The sequence below is a fragment of the Symphalangus syndactylus genome, chromosome 7 (genome assembly GCF_028878055.3).
Source record: "Symphalangus syndactylus isolate Jambi chromosome 7, NHGRI_mSymSyn1-v2.1_pri, whole genome shotgun sequence".
Classification (NCBI taxonomy): Eukaryota; Metazoa; Chordata; class Mammalia; order Primates; family Hylobatidae; genus Symphalangus; species Symphalangus syndactylus.
In genome coordinates, this window is record NC_072429.2 from 7,024,107 (window position 1) to 7,049,963 (window position 25,857).

Below are 25,857 nucleotides of genomic sequence, written 5' to 3' on the forward strand. Positions count from 1 at the left end.
TCATTGCAGTGCCTTGCCATTCATTGGCAGGATGAGGCCAGTCAGTGTCATTGTCACTCCATGGATTAACCAGGAAGGGATGCCGTGTGAGGGGTTGGGCTGGCCGTCTCTTCCTTGGTGTCTCACTTCAACTGTGTGTCCAGCCCAGAACGTCAGAATCGTTAGTCTGACCCTGAACGTTAGTCTCTTGCATGGTAAGACGGTCAGCCGCCGCGGCGTCACGGGCCAGCTCAAGGTAAAGCTCTTCATGTGTTTCCTAGACTGCAGTTATCAGCACCTCCCACACTTTTTACCCCGTATTTTTCTGGGCAGAACTTTTTCTTTTTTTTTTTTCTTTTTTTCTTTTTTTTTTTTTTTGGTCAGTGAAAACAGGATTACCTTTGTGCCTCAAGAAACTGTGATGCAGTTAAACATCCGATGTTTACAGCTAGTAGGCAGAGGGGATTTGAGATAAAAGAAAACTCTTTTGGATGGTCTAGTAGAGTAGTTTACATTTCCTTGTAGAGATGTTGGATTTGGAGAATCTTTAACAACGATTTTTAACTGATCATCTGTTGCAGAGACCTATGATCAGGGAAACAGTTGTTTTTTTCAGCCCTGGCGGCTGAAGGCCCTGGGAGCTAAGATGAAATTGCAGTCCAGAGCTTCTTTGAGAAACTAAGGCGGGAAAGGGACTGTTTGGAAGTAATGCCCAGCTTGCATCTAAAGCAATGGTGATCTTAACTTCCCAACGACACATGCTGTATCGGCACTTAAATCCAGTGTGCCAGAAGAAGTTTTAAAGTTGGCCAGGCACGGTGGCTCATGCCTGTAATCTCAGCACTTTGGGAGGCCAAGGTGGGCAGATCACAAGGTCAAGAGATCGAGACCATCCTGGCCAACGTGGTGAAACCCCGTCTTTGCTAAAAATACCGAAATTAGCCAGGTGTGGTGGCGCACACCTGTAGTCCCAGCTACTCGGGAGGCTGAGGCAGGAGAATCACTTGAACCTGGGAGGCGGAGGTTGCAGTGAGCCAAGATCGTGCCACTGCACTCCAGCCTGGGTGACAGAGTGAGACTCCATCTCAAAAAAAAAAAAAAAAAAAAATGTTTTAAAGTCAGTGGATGATGGTTCAAATTAGGAAACTTTGATGATAATGGAAAGTTGTAAATGACAAAACATTCTTTTGGTTTATAATCCATCTCCTATTTGGAATTAGATGATAATTTGACAGATAATTTGATGTGTGCATGCCAGAGAGAGAAAAAGGAGAGAGGGAGCAAGAAGGGAGAAATATCGGCGGTCTTCGGGGGTTGTTTGTGGCTGTAGACGGTAGGTGTTTTATTTATTTATTTATTTTTTTGAGACAGAGTCTTGCTTTGTCACCAGGCTGGAGTGCAGTGGCGCGATCTCGGCTCACTGCAACCTCCGTCTCCTGGGTTCAAGCAGTTCTCCTGCCTCAGCCTCCCGGTAGCTGGGACTACAGGTGCTTGCCACTACACCCAGCTAATATTTGTATTTTTAGTAGAGATGGGGTTTCTCCATGTTGGCCAGGATGGTCTTGATCTCTTGACCTCATGATCCACCCACCTTGGCCTCCCAAAGTGCTGGGATTACAGGCGTGAGCCCCTGTGCCCGGCCTACAGGTAGCTGTTTTAAATATGTGCTTCATTTCTCCCAGCTGGCATGTCATTCACTTGCTTTTCAAGGTTGGTAGTAATGTGAATAGTGTATGTTGTAGAATCACCATGAGCTCTGCCATAACCCTCACTGGTGGTGAAATGAAGGACTAGGAAGGCTCACTTGCTTCTCCCATCTCACAGGGTGTTAGTGGTAGGCCTGGGACCAAAACAAGCTGTGGGCCTTTGGGACCTTATTGCCTGTACCACAGAGAGACTTGTTGAAGACTTTGAACCACTGATACTGTGATAGGACAAGGCCTCTGACCCCAACCTCTGTTTAGAATCTTAGTAATAATGAACAAATATTCACTAAACACCTATTAAACAATTTTCAGTTAATTGCATTTATCTCTGTAAGACAATTGTTATATTCAGGAACAGTTTCAATTTTTATAGCTATAACTGACTTTCAGTTTCATGGTATCCTTCTATCTTATGTTCTAATAGGGAAGGTAAACACTTTGTAAGTGATTCTAGCTTCCTTTCCCCCTTTCTCTTTTCTCTGTATCCTTCACCAGGCTATGAGGCACCAAGTGGCATTGGGAAATAGTCTAGTTATGGCACATTCCCATTTCAAAAAAGAAAAAAAAGCTTGCTTTTCCAAAAATAAGCTCAACAGTAGATTAGCTAACACTTTGACAAGAGGAATTGGATTTTCTATCATATTTCATATTAAAATATTGGCGTTATATAGTTAATTGATGATCTAAAACTTCCTTTTGTCGCTATTATACTTGAAAATCATCTGTCAGTGATTCTTTGGGGGATGTAGCATGCAGAATAGTGGTCCTGCCTGAGATGTCCACGTCCTAATCTCTGGAATGTGTATGTTTCTTTACATGGCAAGAAGAATTTAGCAGTTGTGATTACATTAATGGTCTTGAGATGGGGGGGTTATCCCAGGTTTAGCTGGGTGGGTCCTTCTTACGAAAGGGAGACAGGAGGGTCATAGTCAGAGATGTGATGACAGAGCGAAGTTTGGAGTGATGTGGGGCCACAGCCAAGCAATACAGGAAGCCTCCAACCAGCTGAGAGAAGCAGGGAGCAGACCACCCCCAGAGCCTGCAGAAGGAGCCACGCAGCCCTGCTTACCTCTTGAGGCATAAGATGCATTTTGGACTTCTCACCTCCAGAACTGTAAGATAGTAAATCTGTGTTGCTTTAAAGCAGTAAATTTGTGGTTATTTGTTACAATAGCAGTAGGAAACTAATTCACAAGCATGTGTATTTTTACATTTTTGAGAAATATAATAGCAACAGTGTATGGTTTATGCAACTAGTTAATCTTCTATTTAAATTAGAGCTTTATGAAGGGCAGGTGTGCAGATAAACCAACGTGCAGGTAGGGCCTGTGACCTGTACAGGATTAAATGGAAGAGCTGGAAGCAGAAGAAAATATTCTGGTTCCTAATTTTGAATTGTTTTTATAGTTGTCTTTGATTTATTTGTTTTTGTTCCTTTAAAAATGTTAGTAAAATTTATTAGGAAATAAGTTTTTAAAATTTAAAATATTTTATTTTTGAGACAGAGTCTTGCTCCATCACCTGGCTGGGGTGCAATGGCGTGATCTTGGCTCACGGCAGCCTCCGCCTCCCAGGTTCAAAGCGATTCTCCTGCCTCAGCCTCCCGAGTAGCTGGGACTACAGGTGTGCGCCACCACACCCAGCTAATTTTTTGTATCTTAGTAGAGATGGGGTTTCACCATGTTGGCCAGGATGGTCTCCATCTCTTGATCTCGTGATCCGCCCACCTTGGCCTCCCGAAGTGCTGGGATTACAGGCGTGAGCCACCGTGCCCGGCCTAAAATAAATTTTAAAATATAATTTTGAAGTATTCATAAATATCAACTGTTATAGTACAATTAAGTAATTGTAAGATTTTGAAGCTCTAGTGGGGAAAATGTGTGTACATTTATTTCATACACATATTCAGTTTTTCTTTCTCCTTCAAAAATCTCAATTTTGGCCAAAATAGTAAAGATTATTTGTTTTATGAAACCGTTCTATGAAATGTTTAACCTTTAAAAAAGTGTTTAATATTGAGTCTGGCAGTACTTAGAAGTAACAGTTACAGCCTTAACATGAAATAATTGGTATAGCATGTTCTTTTTGTATCCTCAAGTTCTGTACAAACATGAGTACTAGCCTGTTCTTAACATGGTTTATTTTCTATTAATATAAATAAATAAAAACATAACAATGTTCACAACAAAATTTCTGTGATAAAGGAGACATGGTTTGAGGCATAGGATGGCTGTGATTCAGGAGATTTGAGTTCTGAGTCCAGCTCTTTTCCTCAGAGAAGAGTTCTTTGTGACCAGGGCGAATCAGTTTCTTTATAGGCCTTAATGTTTTCACCTGTAAAATGAGTGGTTTGGAACTTCTCATTTAAGATGGTGGCCCAAACACCTGTACAAAGATAAGAGGGCAGTAATGAGTGGAAGAGAGTTTTAACAAGTTTATGAAATATAGAAAGTAGTTTGAATCTTGTGATACAGATAAAACAGCAGATAAAGTGAGAATAAGTAGCTGAAGTATGTGCATAAGGAAGAGAACCTAGCTATAGTAAAACTACAGAGGCTGTGGGCATACAGATGATAATAAAGAAGAGATGAAATGAGTGGCTAAAACTAGGGCTGTTAATTAAAAGTGTGCCTGTGAAACAGCTGTGCCGGTTTTCTTCCAACGTTCCCCCTGTCCCCCATGCTCAGCATTTTCCCCTAGAGAGCTAGTAAGTTAGTGAGGAGTTACTAGGTCAGGATCTGGGGAAGCACACAAGCCTAGTGAGGGGAGCTTCAGCATGGGGGCTGTCTTTCCCTTGGGGCATTTGAAAATTCTGGAAGGGGCTGCTAAGAGAGTGTTTTGGACTGCCTTGTGGCTAGGAGACAGGGATTCGAGTCCAGGGCCCTCTAATACTGCATAGCAAACTTCTTTTGCCTTGTATTGGGACCAACAAAAGGCTGCTTCCTAGAAGTAAAGGTAACTCAGAGATTGGCCGTTATAGGCACTGCCACTCAGCTTCAGATTATCATCTCCTTTGCTGAACTTGTATGGCGGTAAACAAATTTGCTAGTGCCCCCAGGTACCTAGTAGAAATAAATTTAAATTCTTTGTGGAGGAAGACAGCGTCGTATTAGATAAAATTATTTCTAGATAGCAAAAAGTTTTACACGTGCAAGGCCCAGTCTAGGCACACAAGGAGATATGACAACATGAATAAAATCCTGCAGAAACAGCAGACAAAAGAAACAGATCCGTAGGAGATATTGGCATTATTAGATCCACATTTTTAAATAGCTATGATGTTACATTCAAGGTGATAAAGGCAAGATTAAAAGTTTTGGAGGAGAAATGAAAACTTTTTTTAAGAGGAATAAATCAAAATTCTAGAAGTAAAAACTATAGTAATTGAATTATGAATTTAATGTGTTTAACAGCATACTAGATATAACTGAAGAGAGATTTAGTGACCTGGAGGAGAGGTCAGCAAAAAGTTTCCAGAATGAAAGCTGCAGAGGCAGAAACGGTAGAAGAGCCCAAAAGAGAGAAGGTGTTAGTTTTCTATTGCTGCATAACGCATTAACACAAACTTGGTTGTTTAAAACAACACCCATTGATGATCTCATAGTTCTATAGTCAGAAACGTGGGTGGCTTTGTCTGGGTTCTTTACCCAGCATCTCACAAAGCTGAAGTCAAGATTTCGACGGGGCTGGGCTCGGCTCACAGATGGAGGTTCTGGAAGGGTATCTGCTTCCAAGCTCATTCAGGCTGTTGGCAGAGTCTAGTTCCTTACCGCTTTAGGTCTGTGGTTCCCGATCTCTTGATCTCTTTCAGTCAGGCGCTGCTGTCTGCTCCTGGAGGCTGCCTATTTAACTTCTCAAGTGACCTCCTCCATCTTAAAGGCAGCAGTGGCATGCCCAGTCCTTCCCATACTCACATCTCCCTGACTTTCCACCCTTCCATGAGCCAGAGCAAACTCTGCCTTTAAAGGGCTCTCGTGATAAGAATAGGCCCACCTGGATAATCTGCCTTTTGTTAAATTAATGAGTATGTTTAGCCCCTTTGCAAGATGCAGGGTCAGTATATGTACGCCTCCCCCGGCAAAATTGCATATTTATATACTAGCAGCATATAGAAAATGAAACTTTGAAAATATACCATTTAAAATAGGATAAAAACTTTTAAATTATCATATCTGGAGGAAAAATCTAACAATATGAAACACTCGTATACAAAAAGCTAAAAAAATTAGAAGAAATAAAACTGAAATAGTGGTGGGATATCTGATTTTCATGAGTTAGAATATTTACCACCATAAAGGTCAGTTTTCAGACTTGTCTAGAGTGATTGCAATCAAATCTCAATAGTCTTAAAAAACAAAGAAATGAACAAACTGATTTTAAAATTTATATGTAAAAATAAGAACCCTAGAATGGTCAAGACACCCATTAAGAAGGGAGGAACACTCCCTCTGCCGGGTGTGAAGACTCACCAGAAAACTGGTGATTAAGGAGAAACAGTGGACCAACCTTGAAACAGAATCATGCATGTGTGGGCTTCTGACTTAGGCAGTGGTGACCTTGTGGAGCAATGAGGAAAGGATAGCCTTTTAAATAAATAGACATAGGAATGTTCATATGGAAAAAAGTGAAATTTGACCCCAACCTCATATACACAAAAATCAACGTCAGTTGAATTGCTGTAAATGTGTAAGGCAAACCCGTAAAGCTATTTGAAGATAATATAAGAGAATGTCTTCATGATCTTTGGGGTAGGGAAGGACTCCCTTAAACACAACATAAAAAGACCTTTATCTGGTGGATGTGGTGGCTCATGCCTATAATTCCAGAACTTTGGGAGGCCAAGGTGGGAGGATCGCTTGAGGCCAGGAGTTCAAGACCAGCCTGGCCAACATAATGAGAACCCCCCCCATCTCTATTTAAAAAAAAAAAAAATCATAGAAGATTGATAAATTTTGTATTAAAATCAAGTAATGTTGTTTATTTTAAAAAACCAAGATCAAGAAACTGAAAAGATAAGCATAGATGTGAGAAGATATATGACTGAAAAAAAATCTCTTGTTCAGAATATGTAAAGAACAGTCAAGAAGATTATAAAGATAGACAAACAAACAGTCAACAGGTTGTCACAGGAGGATACCCAAATAACCTATAAACAGGAAAAAGTGCTCAATGTCATTATTCATCAAGATAGTGCAGTTTAAAACTGTGATGAAATACCATTACACACTCAGCAGAATGGTTAAAAACTAAGCTGTTGGTGATACCAAGTGCTGGTAAGGATGTGGAACCACCCAGAGGCAGCCCTCAGATGTGACCCCTCGTGCACTGCTGGCAGTTCTACAAATTTGTAGAACCGCTTTGGCAAAGAGTTTGACATTATCTACTGAAATACAATGGATACATTCCCACTCTTAGTTGTCTGCTCATCAGAAACACATGCATAGGGGATCCAGAGCTGTGTACAGGAATGGTGATGACCGTGTATTCTGTAATTGATTGAAAACTAAAAACAACTGAAATATCTATCAATGTAATGAGATATAGTTATACAAAGGAATCTTACAGCAATGATGGAATGAGTTACAGCTACATACAATGGAGTACAACAATGGATGAGTCCCATAATACTGAGCCAAAGAAGTCAGACACAGAAGATTTCAAAAAACGGGCCAAAAAAACTGGGAGCTCCGGGTGCATGTTTTAGCTGGTAAAGCGAGAAAGTGATTATTGTACATGTCAAAGCAGTTATCGCTGCTGGACAGGAGGACAGTAATTAGTTGGGGGTGTGAGAGGCTTTTGGGATACAGAGAGAACATGACTGATAAATCATTGAGCTGGGAAACAAAAAAAGAAGCAAAGGAATCAGTAGAGTATCAGGCATAAGCCTTCTCACCATCAGCACTCAGTGTGGAAATCAGTGGAACAGTGCCTTCAAAGTTCTCACAGAAAATTGATTCTAAACTCAGAAAATATATTATCAATCAAGGGTGAGGGCAGAGCAATACCATCTATCTTCCATGCACCTTTTCTGAGGAAATTCCTTGAGGATGTACTCCAGCAAGAGAGGCAACACAAGAACGCAATACAAGAAGCAGTGGGGACTGTGAAAAGAAATCTCAGGATGGTGGCTGCATGGCAGGTCTTAAGGAATCTGCAAGAAGAGTCTGCAAATCATGTGGAGTAGATGCCAGACAACAATAATGTGAGAAGCTGGGAAGTGGCAGTGATAGGCTAGAGTGTCTGCAAATCATGTGGGGGAGATGCCAGACAACAATAATGTGAGAAGCTAGGAAGTGGCAGTGATAGGCTAAAACTGGCATTTTTTATTAGTTAAAACTGATCTAATAGTAAATAATAATCTAGAATATAATAAAATAATCTATTATTTATTAGAAATGTGTGGGGAAAACTAGAAAAAATCATGGTCTAATTATAAAACAAATAAAAAGGACATGATGTTTGAACGGTTGATGAAACACAAGAAAAGAGAATCCTTTGTCCTTGATCCTGGAAATAGTCTTACCCTCTTATGAGTGGCAGCAAGAGCCATGTGATCTTTAGAAAATGAAATGTAATCCCAGCTCTGGCAGTTAGTGATATTTGCATGTGTACACACACACACCTACACTCCATGTATTGATTTTCAACTTCTAGAAACATCCTAAAAAAGAAATACAGAAGACTTAGTTATAAATATATGATAAATGGGGGAGAAAGGAATGGAATAGTCACATTTTACATATGCAGAAGTCAAGACGTTCCCTTCAGAGTTGAAGAAGCATGAGGATTAGGGATGTTACTTACAGACGTGACCAGGGAAAACCCAAAAAGCAGAAAGCAGAACAACAAAAAAATAGGAGGTGTTGGGGATTTCAAGGAAGTGGCTAACTACTCAGTTTTCATAGTGGGGAGTAGGTAAATCATTTCTAAAGTTGATAAATGAAGAGACAGTGATAAAAATGTATTCTTTGAGTGACCACAATAACCAAAACCAGGAGTAATTGAAGATGGTTCCTCATGGAGCTGAGCTACAAGTGGGGAAGCTTATGCCCACTCAGATGCTTAGACCTGGTCCATTTGCCTCGTTTTAGCCAAAAACTTTTTTAAAATGACAAATAAAAATTGTATATATTTATCATGTCCAGCATATTGTTCTGAAATATGTATACATTATGGACTAGCTAAATTGAGTGAATTAACATATGCATTACCTCACATACTTTTTAAAAATTTCTGAAGAGAACTTAAAATCTACTCTTAGCAATTTTCAAGAATACAATACGTTGTTATTAACTGCAGTCACCATATCTCACAGTAGACCTCTTGACCTTATTCCTCCCATCTAACTGAAATTTTGGACAAAAACTTTTGATACCAAAAATGTGTGTCTGTTTTCAAATTCTTTTTTTCTTTTCTTTTCTTTCTTTCTTTTTTTTTTTTTTTTGAGACCCTGGGCAACAGGGTCTCAGTCTGTCACCCAGGCTGGGGTGCAGTGGAGGGATCACTGCTCACTGCAGTCTCGACCCCGGCTCAAGCAATCCTCCCACCTCAGTCCTGTGAGTAACTGGGACTACAGACATGCACCACCACACTCAGCTAATCTTTGTAAGGTTTCACTATATTGCCCAGGCTGGTCTCGAACTCCTGGGCTCAAGCGATCTGCCTGCCTTGGCCTCCCAAAGTGCTGGGAATACAGTCATGAGCCACCACACCTGGCCTATTTTCAAATTCTTGAGTCTGAGAAGTATATAAGTATAAATACATACATGGCTACATGTACGTTAATGACTCGTTTCACAAATGGATATATCCTCATCATTTTATAATTCATGTAAATGGTGCAATTTGCATATGAGCCTGTGGATTTACATATATATATAGACAGACACGTAATATAAACTGAATTAAAGTAAGGTAGCTTCTTAACCAAACGCTACAGCAGATAGCCTTCAACTTTAAAACAGATTCAATGAAGTTTGAGTTGTTTGGCAAAAAGCATTAATAGAAGAGAATAAATGTAAACAATGTTATAAACTCAATGGAATAAAGAAATAGAAACAATATTTAAATCAGTGCTTAGGTTCTCAGGTGGCCTTTAGTAGCTGTTAGCCCTCATGAGTACCCCAGAGGTGATAACACAAATAATACTATTTAGTACCACTTTGAAACCTAAAAATGTGCAATCAGGCTACTTGATTTTTCGTGTCTATTTTCTGGAGGAAAATGAACAGAATTTCAACAGGAAACAAGATGCTGGAAACACAGCCTGTAGATTTTATTCTTACTATAGTAGTAGGAGGAGATATTTCTAAAAGAACTTTTTATAGCAGTTGCTTACGTTAGAGATTTTGTATCTTGAACATTTACCATGAGCTGAAATTTTGGCTTCATTTCTTTCTAGATACTGTTATCTGGGAAAAAAACACAGTGACTCAAAATTTAGATTTATTCTCCTCATAAACTCAACCATTTCCTCTACTGTGATATTCCAAAATATACACATTTTAAGACGGGAAACAGTGACTTTGTTTCCAACTTCTTGTCAGGTTTAAACTGAAGATTTCATTTCTTGACTGGTTTTCTGCACTCTATATTAAATTACCTGGTTTTGAATGTAATCTAAACTATGAAACCTTGGTGTGTGAAGGATTGCTGAACCCCATCTTAACTGTGGCTGAAATGTGTCTCTGCAAAGGAGTTAGTCCGTGCTGTAGTCTTAGCCAACTCACTCTGCTCGTCGTATGTGCAAGTACCTTGAATGGAAATAAGCAGATTTTTCCTTGTTACTTATTAAAAAGATAATATATTCAATGTATATTCTGGCATTGCTGTATTTTCCAAAACCATTCTAATGGATTGTGCATTATATTTCCTAATTCTAGTGCTGCATTTGATACAGTTCTTGGGATAAATGTTGCAGTCAAGAAACTAAGCCGTCCTTTTCAGAACCAAACTCATGCAAAGAGAGCTTATCGTGAACTCGTCCTCTTAAAATGTGTCAATCATAAAAATGTAAGTGATGTGTGTGTGTTGTCTATGTGCTTCCATATTGTCAATAATGTGGTCATCTTCAGGTCTTCTGAAGATACGTTGAGTTCAGACCTAGGATAAATTAAGGATAAAAGTAGCTATTAACATTGGTTTTTTGTTTTTTGTTTTTTGTTTTTTTGTCGCCCAGGCTGGAGTGCAGTGGTGCGATCTCGGCTCTCTGCAAGCTCTGCCCTCCCGGGTTCACGCCATTCTCCTGCCTCAGCCTCCCGAGTAGCTGGGACCACAGGCGCCCACCACCACGCCCGGCTAATTTTTTGTATTTTTAGTAGAGACGGGGTTTCACCGTGTTAGTCAGGATGGTCTTGATCTCCTGGCCTCATGATCCACCTGCCTCGGCCTCCCAAAGTGCTGGGATTACAGGCGCCCGCCACCACGCCTGGCTAATTTTTTGTATTTTTAATAGAGACAGGGTTTCACTGCATTAACCAGGATGGTCTCAATCTCCTGACCTCGTGGTCCACCCACCTTGGCCTCTCAAAGTGCTGGGATTACAGGCATGAGCCACCGTGCCCGGCTGATAAAATTCTTAATAAACATTGAGGAAATTAAAGCTAGAAAGAGGCATCATTATGGTGCATAGGAATTTAGGTCACTTAACCAAAGTAGGAATATCAATTGATACTCTGTTTCTATAAAATGGGAACAGTATTGATCTAACAAATTGAGAAGCAACTAAATATTTTGTGGAAAGATGCTGTTCTATAAGTAGCTTTTTACCTTGTATATGACATATCAGTTTCAAATACACGTTATTAGATGATGTTACATTTAGAGTAGCTATTCTTGGAAGCGCCACAGAAATCAAAGCACTAAATTTTACGGAGAAATAATGTTTCTAGAAAATGAAGTTGTGCTCAGTCAAGCACACTGTGTTCTCCTAGTGGTCGCTGAGCATTATGTTGATAACCTTGCCATGTTATAAAACTATAAAATGTTGGCCGGGTGCGGTGGCTCACGCCTGTAGTCCCAGCACTTTAGGAGGCCGAGGCGGGTGGATCATGATGTCAGGAGATAGATACCATCCTGGCTGACATGGTGAAACCCCGTCTCTACTAAAAAGTACAAAAAATTAGGGAGGCTGAGGCGGGAGAATGGCGTGAACCCGGGAGGCAGAGCTTGCAGTGAGCCGAGATCACACCACTGCACTCCAGCCTGGGCGACAGAGCGAGAGTGTCTCAAAATAAATAAATAAATAAAATATAAAATGTTAAATCTGGAAGTTTTTTTTTTTTTTTTTTTTGAGACAGCGTCTCATTCTGTCACCCAGGTTATGATTCTCCCACCTCAGCCCCCCAAGTAGCTGGGACTATAGGCATGTGCCACCATGCTTGGCAGTTTTTAAAATTGTTTGTAGAGGTGGGGTCTTACCACATTGCCTAGGCTGGTCTTAAACTCCTGAGCTTCCTTCTTTTGAGTCTGTGGCTTGAGTTGGTTTTAATTTCTCTCATGCATGCTTTATTTTACTTTTTTTTTTTTTTTTTTGAGACGGAGTCTCACTCTGTCACCCAAGCTGGAGGGCAGTGGCGCGATCTCGGCTCACTGCAAGCTCCACCTCCCGGGTTCACGCCATTCTTCTGCCTCAGCCTCCCAAGTAGCTGGGACTACAGGCGCCCGCCACCACCCCCAGCCAATTTTTTGTATTTTTAGTAGAGATGGGGTTTCACCATGTTAGCCAGGATGGTCTCGATCTCCTGACTTCGTGATCTGCCTGCCTCAGCTTCCCAAAGTGCTGGGATTACAGGCGTGAGCCACCGTGCCCGGCCTTATTTTACTTACTTATTTAAAAAAATTTTCAGGTTACAAAAAATATGTATTATTTTTAAAAATTCAAACAATATAAAAAAGTAAAAACTCCTGAATACCACCACCCACAGATTACTATCATTAACAATTTGGTGAGCATTCTTATGCATACATGTGCACAAGTACATAGGCAAGATTAACCGTGTTATTCTTCATCCTGCTTTTCTCCTCATGCAATGTTGGTAGACCTCATATACTTTGATGAACATAGATATGAGCCAGTTTTTAAATGGTTGCATAGCGCAGATGCACAGTGATTTATTTAAGAGACTGCAGCCGCCTGGTTTGGATAGATTGTTTTGTTTCTCACTGCTATAAGCAGTGCTGCAGTGAACATTCTTACGCCTGAATTTTTGCACACTCGTCCAGGTGAATTTCTTGGCCAACATTGTCGGGTCAGAGTACACACACTTCTAGTTTAAAATATACTGACAAATTGACCTCAAGGAAGACTATGAGTTTGATATTTTCATTAAGAGTATTTGAGAAGCTGGGCACGGTCACTTCCACCTGTAATCCCAGCTACTTGTGGGGCTGAGGCAGGAGGGTCGCTTGAAGCCAGGAGTTTAAGGCACACCTGGGCAACAAAACAAGACCCCGTCTCCTAAAAAAAAAAAAGTATCAGCCGGGCGCTGTGCCTCACACCTGTAATCCCAACACTTTGGGAGACCAAGGCAGGTGGATCACCTGAGTCAGGAGTTTAAGACCAGGTTGGCCAACGTGGTGAAACCCCGTCTCCACTAAAAATACAAAAATTAGCTGGGCTTAGTGGTGGGCGCCTGTAATCCCAGCTCACTGAGGGGCTGAGGCAGGAGAATCACTTGAACCCAGGAAGCGGAGGTTGCAGTGAGCCAAGATCGCACCATTGCATCGCAGCCTGGGCGACAAGAGTGAAACTCCATCTCAAAAACAAACAAAAAAAAGTATCTGAGAATATCTGTTACTTCAAAATCCCCCAGCACTACATACTGTTGATTTTTTTTTTTTTTGCTTTTGCCAATTTGACAGATAAATGATATTTCATTTTTATTTGTGAGGTTGTCATTTATTTTTATGTGTTTTGGTAATTTAATTTTTATGGCCTTTATCCGTTTTTCTTATGGACTGCTGGTCTCTTCTGCATTTGTAGGAGGGTTTTTTTTAAATATTAAAACTATTGCCCTTTACTTTTTTTTTCCATTTGACATTATTTATGTTGTTGACATACTGATTTTTTATCACCCATTTTTTGTTTCATTTTAATGTAATCAGATCTCTTAGGTTTCCTGTCATATTTAGAAAAGATTTTCTACACTAGGATTATATAAATGTTTATATATATTCTGATGTTTTATTTCATGTTTTAGATTTAAATCTTTGTTCCATTTCGAGTTTTTCTTGGTATACAGATTGAAATATGGATGCAGTTTTATTTTTGTCCTTAGCTAACCTATCACCCCAATCCTGTATAATGGATAATTCATCTTTCCCTCAGTCATCTGGAATGACTGAGGTTATGTGTTGGGTGCCTAAGCTGTGGGACTCGCTGTTTACACCATGGGGTGTGTACTGGTTCGTTCCCGCACTGCCGTAGAGAAATACCCGAGACAGTGTAACTTACAAAGGAAAGTGGTGTAAGTAACTCATAGTTGTGCATGGTGTGGGAGACCTCAGGAAACTTGCCATCATGGCGGAAGACGAAAGGGCGGCAGGCACCTTCTTCACAAGGCAGCAGGAAAGAGAAAAGAGCAAAGTGGGAAGTGCTCCTTAGAAAACCATCAGATCTCATGAGAACTCACTCACTATCACAAGAACAGCATGGGGGACACTGCCCTCATGATCCAGTCACCTCCCACCAGGTCCCTCCCTAGACACGTGGGGATTATGGGGATTACAATTCAAGATGAGGTTTGGGTGGGGACGTAGCCAAATCATGTCAGGGTGCCAGGATGGAGGCCTGCAGCAGGATCAGCTCTTTAACCCTCTTTAGGTAAAAATATGATGCTACGAGGCCGTTCACTTTATCACACAAAAATATGAGCTTAGCCTTCGTAGTTCAAAACTTTTTAGAAATTTGTACGTAGTGTTTAAGTTTTCAGAGTTAACATACTGCTTTATTTAGTGTTTTTTTACCCGTAAATTCTACTTTTTTATGTTCAAAAAGACATTATGTGTTTAAATTCTGTAATAATTAAGTTACTAGGGACACATGAAAGTGATTTGATTAAAAGTACATCTTTCCTTTAATTGATGTTTAACTTTTCTCAAATACCATGTAATTGGTAAAAGCAGTAATAATAATAAGTACTGAAATTCTGCTGTGATTTTTTTTCCCGTCTTAATGCATTTCAATATTAAACTTAATTTTTGTAATCAAGTAATCTGACATATTGAAGTATAATTAATTTTCTCTTTTCAGATAATTAGTTTGTTAAATGTGTTTACACCACAAAAAACTCTAGAAGAATTTCAAGATGTGTAAGTATCATTTTTATTCAGTAATGCACTGTACATCAAAGAATGAACATCTAGAAAAGACAGCAACTGCTTTTTATACTTAGGAAATGTAGGTGGCAATGCATTTTGTGACATCACAGATAACTTTCTCTGTTGCAGAGAAATATTTAGAAAATTTGATGGTAATATTTAATTATTTGTACCACGTGGGTTTTCATCTTCATAACAGATAAAGGATGACTAGAAAGAATTCTTCAGAGCAGACCAGGATCAGTAATGTGTTTTGCTGACCTATAAAATGTTTTTCTCAAATCCTTGATAGCCAGGATTTTAGGGTTCAGGAGTTTATGAGTATTACTTGAAATGATTAAGTCACTAATTCTATTTAAGATTCTGTATTTCCAGAATCTTAAGTAGAATCATCTTACTAACAGTGAAATGAAGTATTAATCTACTGAGAGGCATAATGCCCAACTTCATCCTTAATTTATTGGTGTGTTCAGTCATTAACAAATCTCTGATTGCCCTCTGTGTGCTGGGCACTCTCTGGGACTGGGCACACCTGGCTTCCCTGGAGTCTGTCAGGGAAGATAGATAGGCAGCATGATAAATGAGGAAAGCATGTAGTCCATTAGAACGTGCTCTAGGTGCTGTGGACAAAGGGTCGAGCTGGGTCAGGGGATCAGACGTGCTGAGGGTTGGATCTGAGGCTGCAGTTTTAAATAAGGTGGCTGGGGAAAGACCTCTGTGAGTTGGTGACATGCGAAGAAAGCCTTGAAGGAAATAAAGAAGTTGGTCTGGCCGGGCGCGGTGGCTCACGCCTGTAATCCCAGCACTTTGGGAGGCTGAGGCGGGCGGATCACGAGGTCAGGAGATCGAGACCATCCTGGCTAACATGGTGAAACCCCGTCTCTACTAAAAACACAAAAAATTAGCTGGGCGTGGTGGCGGGCGCCTGTAGTCCCAGCTACTCGGGAGGCTGAGGCAGGAGAATGGCGTGAACCCGGGAGGTGGAGCTTGCAGTGAGCCGAGATTGCGCCACTGCACTCCAGCCTGGGCGACAGAGCAAGACTCCGTCTCAAAAAAAAAAAAAAAAAAAAAAAGAAGTTGGTCCCACAGATCCTTTGGGGGCAAGTAGAATGGAGATAGAAGGAACAGACAGCGCTCAGGACAGCAGTGGATGCCCACCTGGTATTTTCCAAGACCATCAAGAGGTGGCGTGGCTAGGGATGAGGGAGCGGGGGAAGAGAAGAGGGTGGACACTACAAGCCTCTAGGCCATTGTAAGGATGTCTTTTGCTCTAAGGCAAGTCAGAGTAAGAGTCTTAGCAGAGCAGTGAGCTCACCTGCCTTCTGTTTTAAAAGCATAACTCTTGCTTCTGGGTTGGTAACTCACTGTAAGGGGTGGGGGCACGGAACATCAGTTACTGCTATTGCAGCAGTTCTGTTAAGGGATGATGGAGGGTCTGTTTGGCCCAGAGGGGTAGTAGGAAGGGTGAGTGGGGAAGAGACTGGATGCTGAAATGGTTCTAAAGATAGAGCCACAGTATTAGCTGATAGATAAGATGTGTGGTGTGAGAGAGAGGAATTGAGAATGACACCTAGATTTTTGGCCTGAGCACCTGAAGGATGAAGGAGCTCTCAACTGAGATGAGGAAGGCTGTGAGAAGAGCAGACTGGGCTGGGGTGGAATCAGGAGTTCAGTTCTGGACATGGCTTTAAGATGCCTGTTAGACATCAAGGTGGAACTGGGAATAGGGAGGCAGAGGAATGAGCCTGGAGTTCAGGAGATATGTCTGAAATGAAGGTAGGAATTTGGGAGCTGACGGCCTATAACTGAGATCACTAAGAAAGTGACTGTGATTATAGAAGAGAAGAGGGTCAAGGACCAGTTGCTGGGTATTTTGACAGGGAGAAGTTGGAGACAGGACAGGGCAGGACCCGCTAGGATTATAGGACTGGCCAGTGGATTTAGCAGCATGGAAGCCATCAGTGGCCTTGAGGAGGACAGTTTCAGCAGAACGGCGGCTGCACAAACCTGATGCAAGTGGGATTAAGAAAAAAATGGGAGAAGGCTGGGTGCAGTGGCTCATGCCTATAATCCCAACACTTTGGAAGGCCCGAGGTGGGTGGATCACTTGAGGTCAGGAGTTCGAGACCAGCCTGGGCAACATGGCGAAACCCCGTCTCTACTAAAAATAGAAAAACTAGCCAGGCATGATGGCTATTTTTTTTATTATTATTTATTTAATTTTCAGCTCTGGGAGTCCTTGGCATGAGAATGGCTTGAACCTGGGAGGTGGAGGTTGCAGTGAGGCGAGATCATGCCACTGCACTCCAGTCTGGGCAACGGAGTGAGACCCTGTCTCAAAAAAATTTAAAAAATAAAAGGGCCGGGCGCGGTGGCTCACGCTTGTAATCCTAGCACTTTGGGAGGCCGAGGCGGGCGGATCACGAGGTCAGGAGATCGAGACCACAGTGAAACCCTGTCTCTACTAAAAATACAAAAAATTAGCCGGGCATGGTGGCGGGCGCCTGTAGTCCCAGCTACTCGGAGAGGCTGAGGCAGGAGAATGGCGTGAACCTGGGAGGTGGAGCTTGCAGTGAGCCGAGACTGCGCCACTGCACTCCAGCCTGGGCGACAGAGCGAGACTCCGTCTCAAAAAATAAAAAATAAATAAATAAATAAAAGACGGGAGAAGAATTGGAGATAGCACATGAGACACCTCTTTGGGGAGTTTTGCTTGCAAAGGGAGCAAAGAATCGGGGAGTTGCTAAGCGGGGAGTGGGGTCAAGTGTCCTTTTTGTTGTTGTTGTATAGTCACTTTTAAAAACATATATATTGTAGAGCAATTTAGAGTCACAGCAAAATTGAGCGGAGGTACTGAGTTCCTGTCTGTCCCCAGCCCCTTGTATGCAGAGCCTCCCCCGTTATCAGTATCTCCCACCAGAGGGTACATGTGTTATGATTGATGAGCCTATAACAGCATGGTCTTTAGGCTGGTAAGAAGAATTTCAGCCAAAAATGTAAGAAGTGGGAAAATCTGTGTGTTTGAGATTCTATTTACCATGCTATAAAAGGTTTTTTTTTTTTTTTTTTTAATTTTTAACTTGTAAGATGTTAAGTTTGTTATTTATATATTCTTTGGAAAATTTTTAGAAAGTTCCATTATTCCAAACTATCTTTTTACTTTAGCCAGTGCAGTGATTGGAAGTAAGTTACAGTTTCATGAAATTTAGTCATAAAGGAACTTTGGATAATTTTCATATAAATAACTGACCTTTTCTCCCTCAGGTATTTGGTTATGGAATTAATGGATGCTAACTTATGTCAGGTTATTCACATGGAGCTGGATCATGAAAGAATGTCCTACCTTCTTTACCAGATGCTTTGTGGTATTAAACATCTGCATTCAGCTGGTATAATTCATAGAGTAAGTAGTGATGTATTAATTTTATTTTTAAAAACATAATCATTTGGTTGCCATAATCCTTTACATACAAAATAACATTTAAAAAAAATTGTTAGGGTTGAAAATCCAAATAAATGATGGAATCATATGGTGTTTTAAGAGAGTCATTCTAGGAAGCATCTGTGGAACTGCCTGGCCTGCCAGGCTAGACCAGCTGCTGTGGACACCGCTGGGTACTGTGCTCTCAGTCAGATACTGCGCAAGAATACATTGTTTTAAACTTTTCATTTTAAAGTAACTTAAAACTTAGAGAAAAATTTCAAGAGTAGGACAGAGAACTTCCAACTACCATTTATCTACATTCACCTATGGTTAATATATTTGCCATATTTGAAATCCCGTTTCTAATGAGCAAGGAACTTAAAGGCCAAGTAAGTAGTCAGTGAGACAGCTGCTTGAGAACTCTCTTTCTTAAATAATGACCCACATATCCATTTCTCTTATCCTAAAATTCTGCCGTGCCAGCTTCCCTGCATCACTGGTGGGAGTGGCCAGACCCTGTGCCACAAGGGTTCAGAGCAGGCATGTGGGCTCAGCAGAGGCTGGGATTTGAATAACAGTGTGACTGTACTGTCAGGAAAAACAGTTAATAAGCTAGGGAGCTATGGTATAATTCTCTCTAAGCTGATTTTACAAGTTTTTGTTATTATTGCTTGTACAGCTGTGTAAGCAGACTATCATGATAGATTTTTTTTTTACAATTTGATACCAATACTTCATTAGCAAAGAAAATGAAATAAACTTCTTCCTGCCAAAAAACAGTACATTTTTCATAAAAAAGAAAGATGGAATTGATGTAATAGGTGAAGAACAATTAAAACTTGTCAAATAAGGCCAGTAAGAAAACCCTAACAATTAACAAAATCTGTTTTCAGTGACATATTACAGAACAATTAAAAAGCTACATAAAAATCAATGTTACCTACTTATTAGAAATACATTTTAATTCACCTGTAGATCCAAAAACATTTAGACATACAGACAAAATTTTGTATTAACTGACAAAAAAACCCACACTACCTATTGAATTCATGTTGCTTAAAGGGTATCTACAGAATTCTCACCTCAATATTTTCATGTTAAATAAGGTGGAAATCAACAGTCCAGAGATCATCATTAGAAATGAGCCACTGACAAACACAGTATATTTATAACGTGTATAACATTTCATTCATGTGCGTGTTTTGAGCATTGTGGAATATTTAATTTGTATCAGGCTTCCCAAATTCCTTAAATTTATAAGATTTGTTCTCAGTGGGAGTTCTCAGATGACTTTTGAAATAATTATTAAAATGAAAACTTATTTGCAAACTACTAGGGTTTAGATACAGAATACCTTCTTGTATTTAAAGATCCATCTCCAGTTTGCATACATTGTGTCTTTGAATGTGCCTGAGAGAAACAAAGGTATCCCCACGTTCTTTACATTTATAGGGTTTTTCAGAAATGAGTTCTTTTATATCTTCAAGTAGAACTGGAAAGACTGAAGACATTACCACATTGTTTACATGCATAGAATTTTTCCTCAGTAGTAGTTTTTTTTCGTATTTTCAAAGGGAAATGGAAAAGTTCCATGTGCTCTTTAATGTGTTCAAAGGTAACCGGAACATATAAAGGCGTCATCACATTTCTCATATGCATATTATGTAAATTATACTGTTTTCCTCCAGTATAATTTCTTCATGTTTTCAAAGATAACTGAATTAACTGAATGTTTTCCCCAAATCCTTACATTCTCAGGATTTCTACAGAGTGTGAGTTTTTTCATGTTTACATACAGGACTGGAATGTCTAAAGACTTGACCACATTCCTTACAGTCAAAGGGTTTCTCTCCAGTGTGAGATTTTTCATGTGTTCGAAGGGAGCTGGGATGCCTGAAGGTGTTACCACATTTTTTTTTTTTTTTTTTTTTGAGACAGAGTCTTGCTCTGTTGCCCAGGCTGGAGTGCAGTGGTGTGATCTCGGCTCACTGCAACGTCCACCTCTCGGGTTCAAGCAATTCTCCTGTCTCAGCCTCCCAAGTAGCTGGGATTACAGGCCCCTGCCACCACACTTGGCTAATTTTTTTTTTTTTTTTTTTTTTTTTTTTTTTAGTTGAGACGGGATTTCACCATATTGGCCAGGCTGGTCTCGAACTGCTGACCTCATGATCCACCTGCCTCAGCCTCCCAAAGTGCTGGGATTACAGGTGTGAGCCACCGCGCCCGGCCACATTTTTTATATTCATAAGGTTTCTCTCCAGTATGAGTTCTCTCATGTGTTTGGAGGTAACTGAACCGACTAAAGCCTTTATCCCATTTTTGACATTCATTGGGTTTCTCTCCAGTATGAGTTCTCTCATGTCTTCTAAGGGAACTGTGTTGACTGAAGGCTTTGCCACATTTTTTACAGTTACAGGACTTTTCTCCAATATGTGTTCTTTTATGTCTTCACATGGAGCAGGGATGACTGAAGGCTTTGCCACGTTTCTTACATTTATAGGGTTTCTCTCCAGTATTATTTCTTTTATGTTTCTGAATGGAACTAGAAAAGAGTGAGTCTTTTACCGTATTTCTTAAACACAGCGAAGATTTTTCACCATCGTGAGCCCTTTTATGTCTTTGAAGGTAACTACAAAAACTGAATCGTTTCCCACATTTCCTGCATTCACAGGGTTTCTCTTCAGCATGAGCACCTTTATGGTTATGAAGATAACCAGAATGTCCAAAGGCTTTACCACATCTCTGACATTTATAAGGTTTTTCCCCACTGTGAGTTCTTTTATTTTTTAAAAGAACTGCAAAATCTCAAGGCTTTACCACCTTTCTTCCATTCACAGGGTTTTTCTCCATTATAAATTACTTTGTGTCTTTGAAGTAAATAGAGAAACTTAAATGTCTTCCCACATTTCTTACATTTATGAAGCCTGTTACCAGTGTGTGTTACCATGTGTCTTTGGACATTTATGAGAGAAATGAAGATTTTCTCACGTTGTTTACATTTGTATGGCTTCACCCCACGTTTCTCACATTCATATAGTTTGTGTCCAGAATGAGATAAGATGTGCCTATTAAGGGGTGAAGGACATATGAAGACTTGTCCACACACACTGCATTCACATGAATTTACATCAGCAGAAATTTTCTTGTTCAGGTTTAGATTTGGAATCTGGCCGAATATTTCTCCACAATGACTATCTTCTTTACATTCACACAGTCTTTCTACCACAGGACTTCATAAATTTTTTCCAGAATTATTGAAATGACTTTCAGTGTTCTGGTCTTCCCATTTGTTTCCATTTCCCGGCTTCCAGGATTCCATGGCATCCTGCTTGGGGATCTCCACGGTCACAGGGTGACAGTCTGTGGCAGAGCCACCCAGGGCCTCCCGGCCCAAATTTTTTTAAAAAACGACTAAAATACTGAGTGAGACTAGAGGCAGAGGTAATATAATTTTATCGGAAATAGATATTATTAGCATTCCCTGGATAATTACTATACTAATTTTACTGACAGATTGCCATTAGATTTTATGTTCCAAGAGCAAAAGGTCGTATTTTTGCTGAATTGAAATCTGTGGGGAAGAAGCTAGTGAGAGACAAGAACAGCGGAGCCTGTTATTACAGAAATAAGCAGATGGGTTTTAGATGGTGGAGTGGTAATAATTTTTTCAGATCTGTTGTGCCTGGAAAGATTGGTTCCATCACAGCCAGTGAAGGCGTCCCTTGGGGGTAGAGCCTACCGACCCACAGAGGGCAGGGTTGCCTCGTCTCAAGCCTCAGGTCTGCGGCCCAAGGCCAGCGTCAGGGACATCTCTTGTCCTCCCAGGGCTAGCTGACAGCCTCCCATCTGCCATCTAGTGTACTGTTTTTTAAAATAGAACCTTTGCTGCCATCAGATGGCCAGTTAAAATAATATATTGGTGACTTTGCTTTAAAAATAGTAACACTAGGCTTCTGAATTAAAGATCTCCTGATGTACCATTCTATTTCTGTTCCTGAAATTTCCACAAACCTTCATATAATTTAAGGTACTCTTAATATCTCTTAAATACATTTTATTCATGCTTTAGAGTAATTTCCCAGATTATTAGTCTTACTACATTAGGCCTTATTCATTTCATGAAGGGAAATGGTTTGTCTGACTTGTTCCCCCTTGGGCCCCAAGGTAAGTGAGAAGCAATGGCCGCCTGTCACTGGGGCCGCCTGTCACCGAGGCCTTGTGAGAGCTGCGCGTCCGCAGGCCCTTTTCCTGGAGTAGTCGGTGCCTGCAGCCTGAGTCAGATGGGGCCCAGAGCAGTGTTTGGTTTGCCCAGCACGAGGTATAGAAACCTAAGAAGCCTTCAGAAAATGACCCCGTTGCCATCCCTGCCTCCTGCTCACCACCCCCACCCGCCTGGCATCTTGCTGTGTCCTCCCTGTCACCTTGTTCCCTCCTGCTTCCCACATCCATGGACCTGCCAGGCTCTCCCCACATCTGTGTCCGTGTGGGAGAGTGATGCACACTCACTGTGAGGAAGTTCCAAACAGTGCACAGGTGTATAAAGCAAAGAGGGAAACTCCCTCTTGTCCCCTGCACCCCCGCCCCACCCCTGCCCACATCCCAGGAAGGGAGGGGCCCTAAGTTAACTGTTCTGTGTGGACTGCACCATCCTTTGTCCCATCTACAGTACCATGCACAGAGATAGACATACTTTTAATTTTGCCTATTAAAATGGTTTAATACAAAACATAAATTTTAAGTATTTGAAAGATAAAGTTTTGCCCATGATATCCCACCAATGTATATATTTTATATAATTCAAAAAATGAAATGCAAGTAACCTAGCCCTCTGTTAGCACCTGGAGATGGCCAATGAGAGCACGCTGGTGCATGTCCTGCCTCCCTCTGTGTGGCATCTCTCTGTTGACTGATGTTAATACCAACATATCTGTACTTATGTCCTTGTGAACTTACGTTCTTCAAAGACAGGATCACCTTGTATATAACTGTGTAGCAACTTGCTAAACAAGTAACTTGGTTTGTTTTTTTAATCAAGGATCAAATATTTCTATAAATATTTATGAAAAACAGATACCTCCACCTCCTCCTTTATTTCTCTCTCCCTAGAAGCAAACTCCTTCAGTTCATTCAGCTGATTGTTTTGGTGTCTATTTCCATATTGAAATAATATGCTTAGCTCTTTCTTCATTGATCCTTTCTCAGTTTGGGGCATAAGATGCTGATTTAGCTTCTTACCAACCCAGCCCTTACCCTCGGCCTTCCTCGCCCTCCTCCCAGGCTGGCGGATGTGATGGTGTTTGGCTCATTGCATCGTCGTGAGCGTGTAAATGCTTTGCACAGCAGACCTTCCCATTTCACCTTTTGTTCCCTGGAGTTAACAAACACTTATCTTCTATTTGTGTGAGGTTTTTGTTTTGGGGGTAGTTTTCTATGTTCTTGTTGGTAATTCAACCCTAACTCTTCTATCGGCATCTAAATCTTCTCTCAGCACATGCAGGTGTCTTGGGTATTTCATCAGTTTCATCTTCTCAGGAACCTCTCCCGAGCCTCAGCCCTGTTCCCCTCTGCACTGGCTGCCCCTGCATCTGCTGGAAGGGGCTGTCCTGGATCTCCGTTGGTGGTTTTCTGGGGGTTTCCTTCATCTCCCTCACATGTTGGATTCCTTGCTTGCTGTCCGTGTCTCTCAGATTACCCCCTTGTTTTGGTGGGACACATCCTCCAAAAGCTTCCTAAATTGCCACAGGGGAGAGAAATTTTTTGAGGCCTCAAATGTCTGAAACTTTATTCTGCCCTCTCACATGATGAGTACTGTGGTTGTGTGTAGATGTGTGTAGAATTCTTAGTCACAGATCAGTTGCGCTCAGAGTGGCGGAGGCAGTGCCTGTGGTAGCGAGGCATCTAGCACGGCTCCAGAGTTCTTTAGTGCCATCTGATGACCTTTTTTTTTTTTGACGGAGTCTCGCTCTGTCACCTGGGCTGGAGTGCAGTGGCATGGTCTCGACTCACTGCAAGCTCCACCTCCCAGGTTGATGCCATTCTCCTGCCTCAGCCTCCCGAGTAGCTGGGACTACAGGTGCCCGCCACCACACCTGGCTAATTTTTTGTATTTTTAGTAGAGACGGGGTTTCACCCTGTTAGCCAGGATGGTCTCGATCTCCTGACCTCGTGATCCACCTGCCTCAGCCTCCCAAAGTGCTGGATTATAGGCATGAGCCACTCACTGCGCCTGGCTGATGACTAACCTTTTTTAAGTGCTGTGGTTTTGGGTTTTGGTTTGGTTTTATCTCTGGAAACTTTTAAACTCAGTTATTTATTCCTTGTATTCTGAGATGTTTTGATGTATGCCTTGGTATGGACATTTTTTCTTTAGATTTGCTGGGCACTTGGCCTTCAGTCTGGAAGCACATATTATGGAGGTCTAAGAAATTTATATCATTTCTTTCAGAATGTCCTCTTAACTCCATTCTTTATTCTTTTTCTCTGAAGCACGAGTTAATTGACACTCATTTGCTCTTAAAAGTTCCTTTTTACAGCATTCTGTTCTTGTTGCATGAATATACTATCATCTCTGAGGATAAGCTTTTGTTGAAGGGTTTTATCACTCCCTGCATTGTCTTTCTCTACCCAGAGTTCCTTTTTTAGTGTGTTAGGTCCCTCCCTGTCACACGCAAGGCTCTCCCCAAATGTCTGGTTGGATCATGTTTAAGATTGAAACATTAGGCCAAGCACGGTGGCTCATCCCAGTAATCCCAGTGCTTTGGGAGACTGAGGCGGGCAGATCGCCTGAGTTCAAGAGTTCGAGACCAGCCTGGCCAACATGGTGAAACTCTATCTCTACTAAAAATACAAAAATTAGCCGGGCGTGGTGGCAGGCGCCTGTAGTCCCAGCTAGTCAGGAGGCTCAGGCAGGAGAATTTCTTGAACCCGGGAAGCGGAGGTTGCGGTGAGCCGAGATTGCGCCATTGCCCTCCAGCCTGAGCAACAAGAGCGAGACTTCGTCTCAAAAAAAAAAAAAAAAAGATTGAAGCATTAAAGGCTGACTGGAAGTGCTGAGTGAATGGGTAAATTGTTAAAGAATGGGTGTCTCTTGGGCCACAGGCAGCCACAGGTGTCACCTTCTGTAGGTTTTTTCTCTGGGCACCATTTAATTTCTCTGGAAAAGGCCCCTTCAGTCCCTTGGTGGAGGGATGTAAGCCTGGCTGCTGAGGTACAGGGCTGTGGGGTGGGGCTGGGCTTCTCATGTGGCAGAGCACAGACTCACCAGGCAGCCCTGTTGCAGGCAGGCCTCGCCGTGCCTTCCCTGTTGGTACCCACAGGACTGTGCGTGCGGCGTCTGTGGCCCTGCAGCTGGAAGCTGGGCATCAGTTTCTCTGCATGAAGGGCCAGCAGGAGTGAGGAAGGAGTGGTGCCTCACTTCTGGGATGGAGG

At 41.4% G+C, this 25,857-nt stretch overlaps 1 protein-coding gene across 7 annotated transcripts in view; it reads left to right on the forward strand.

The window, feature by feature from the left end:
- MAPK9 (mitogen-activated protein kinase 9) overlaps positions 1-25,857 on the forward strand; it is a 59,414-nt gene that overhangs the window by 12,055 nt on the left and 21,502 nt on the right. For 6 of the 7 annotated variants that reach the window (XM_055284938.1, XM_055284933.1, XM_055284937.1 and 3 more), the window contains exons 3-5: positions 10,568-10,697; positions 14,938-14,996; positions 18,270-18,408. In XM_055284938.1, coding sequence (XP_055140913.1) covers positions 10,568-10,697; positions 14,938-14,996; positions 18,270-18,408 — 328 coding nt within the window. Of the gene's footprint in view, positions 1-79; positions 236-10,567; positions 10,698-14,937; positions 14,997-18,269; positions 18,409-25,857 lie in introns of those variants that run through there. The other variant, XM_055284936.2, reaches the window with a different exon arrangement.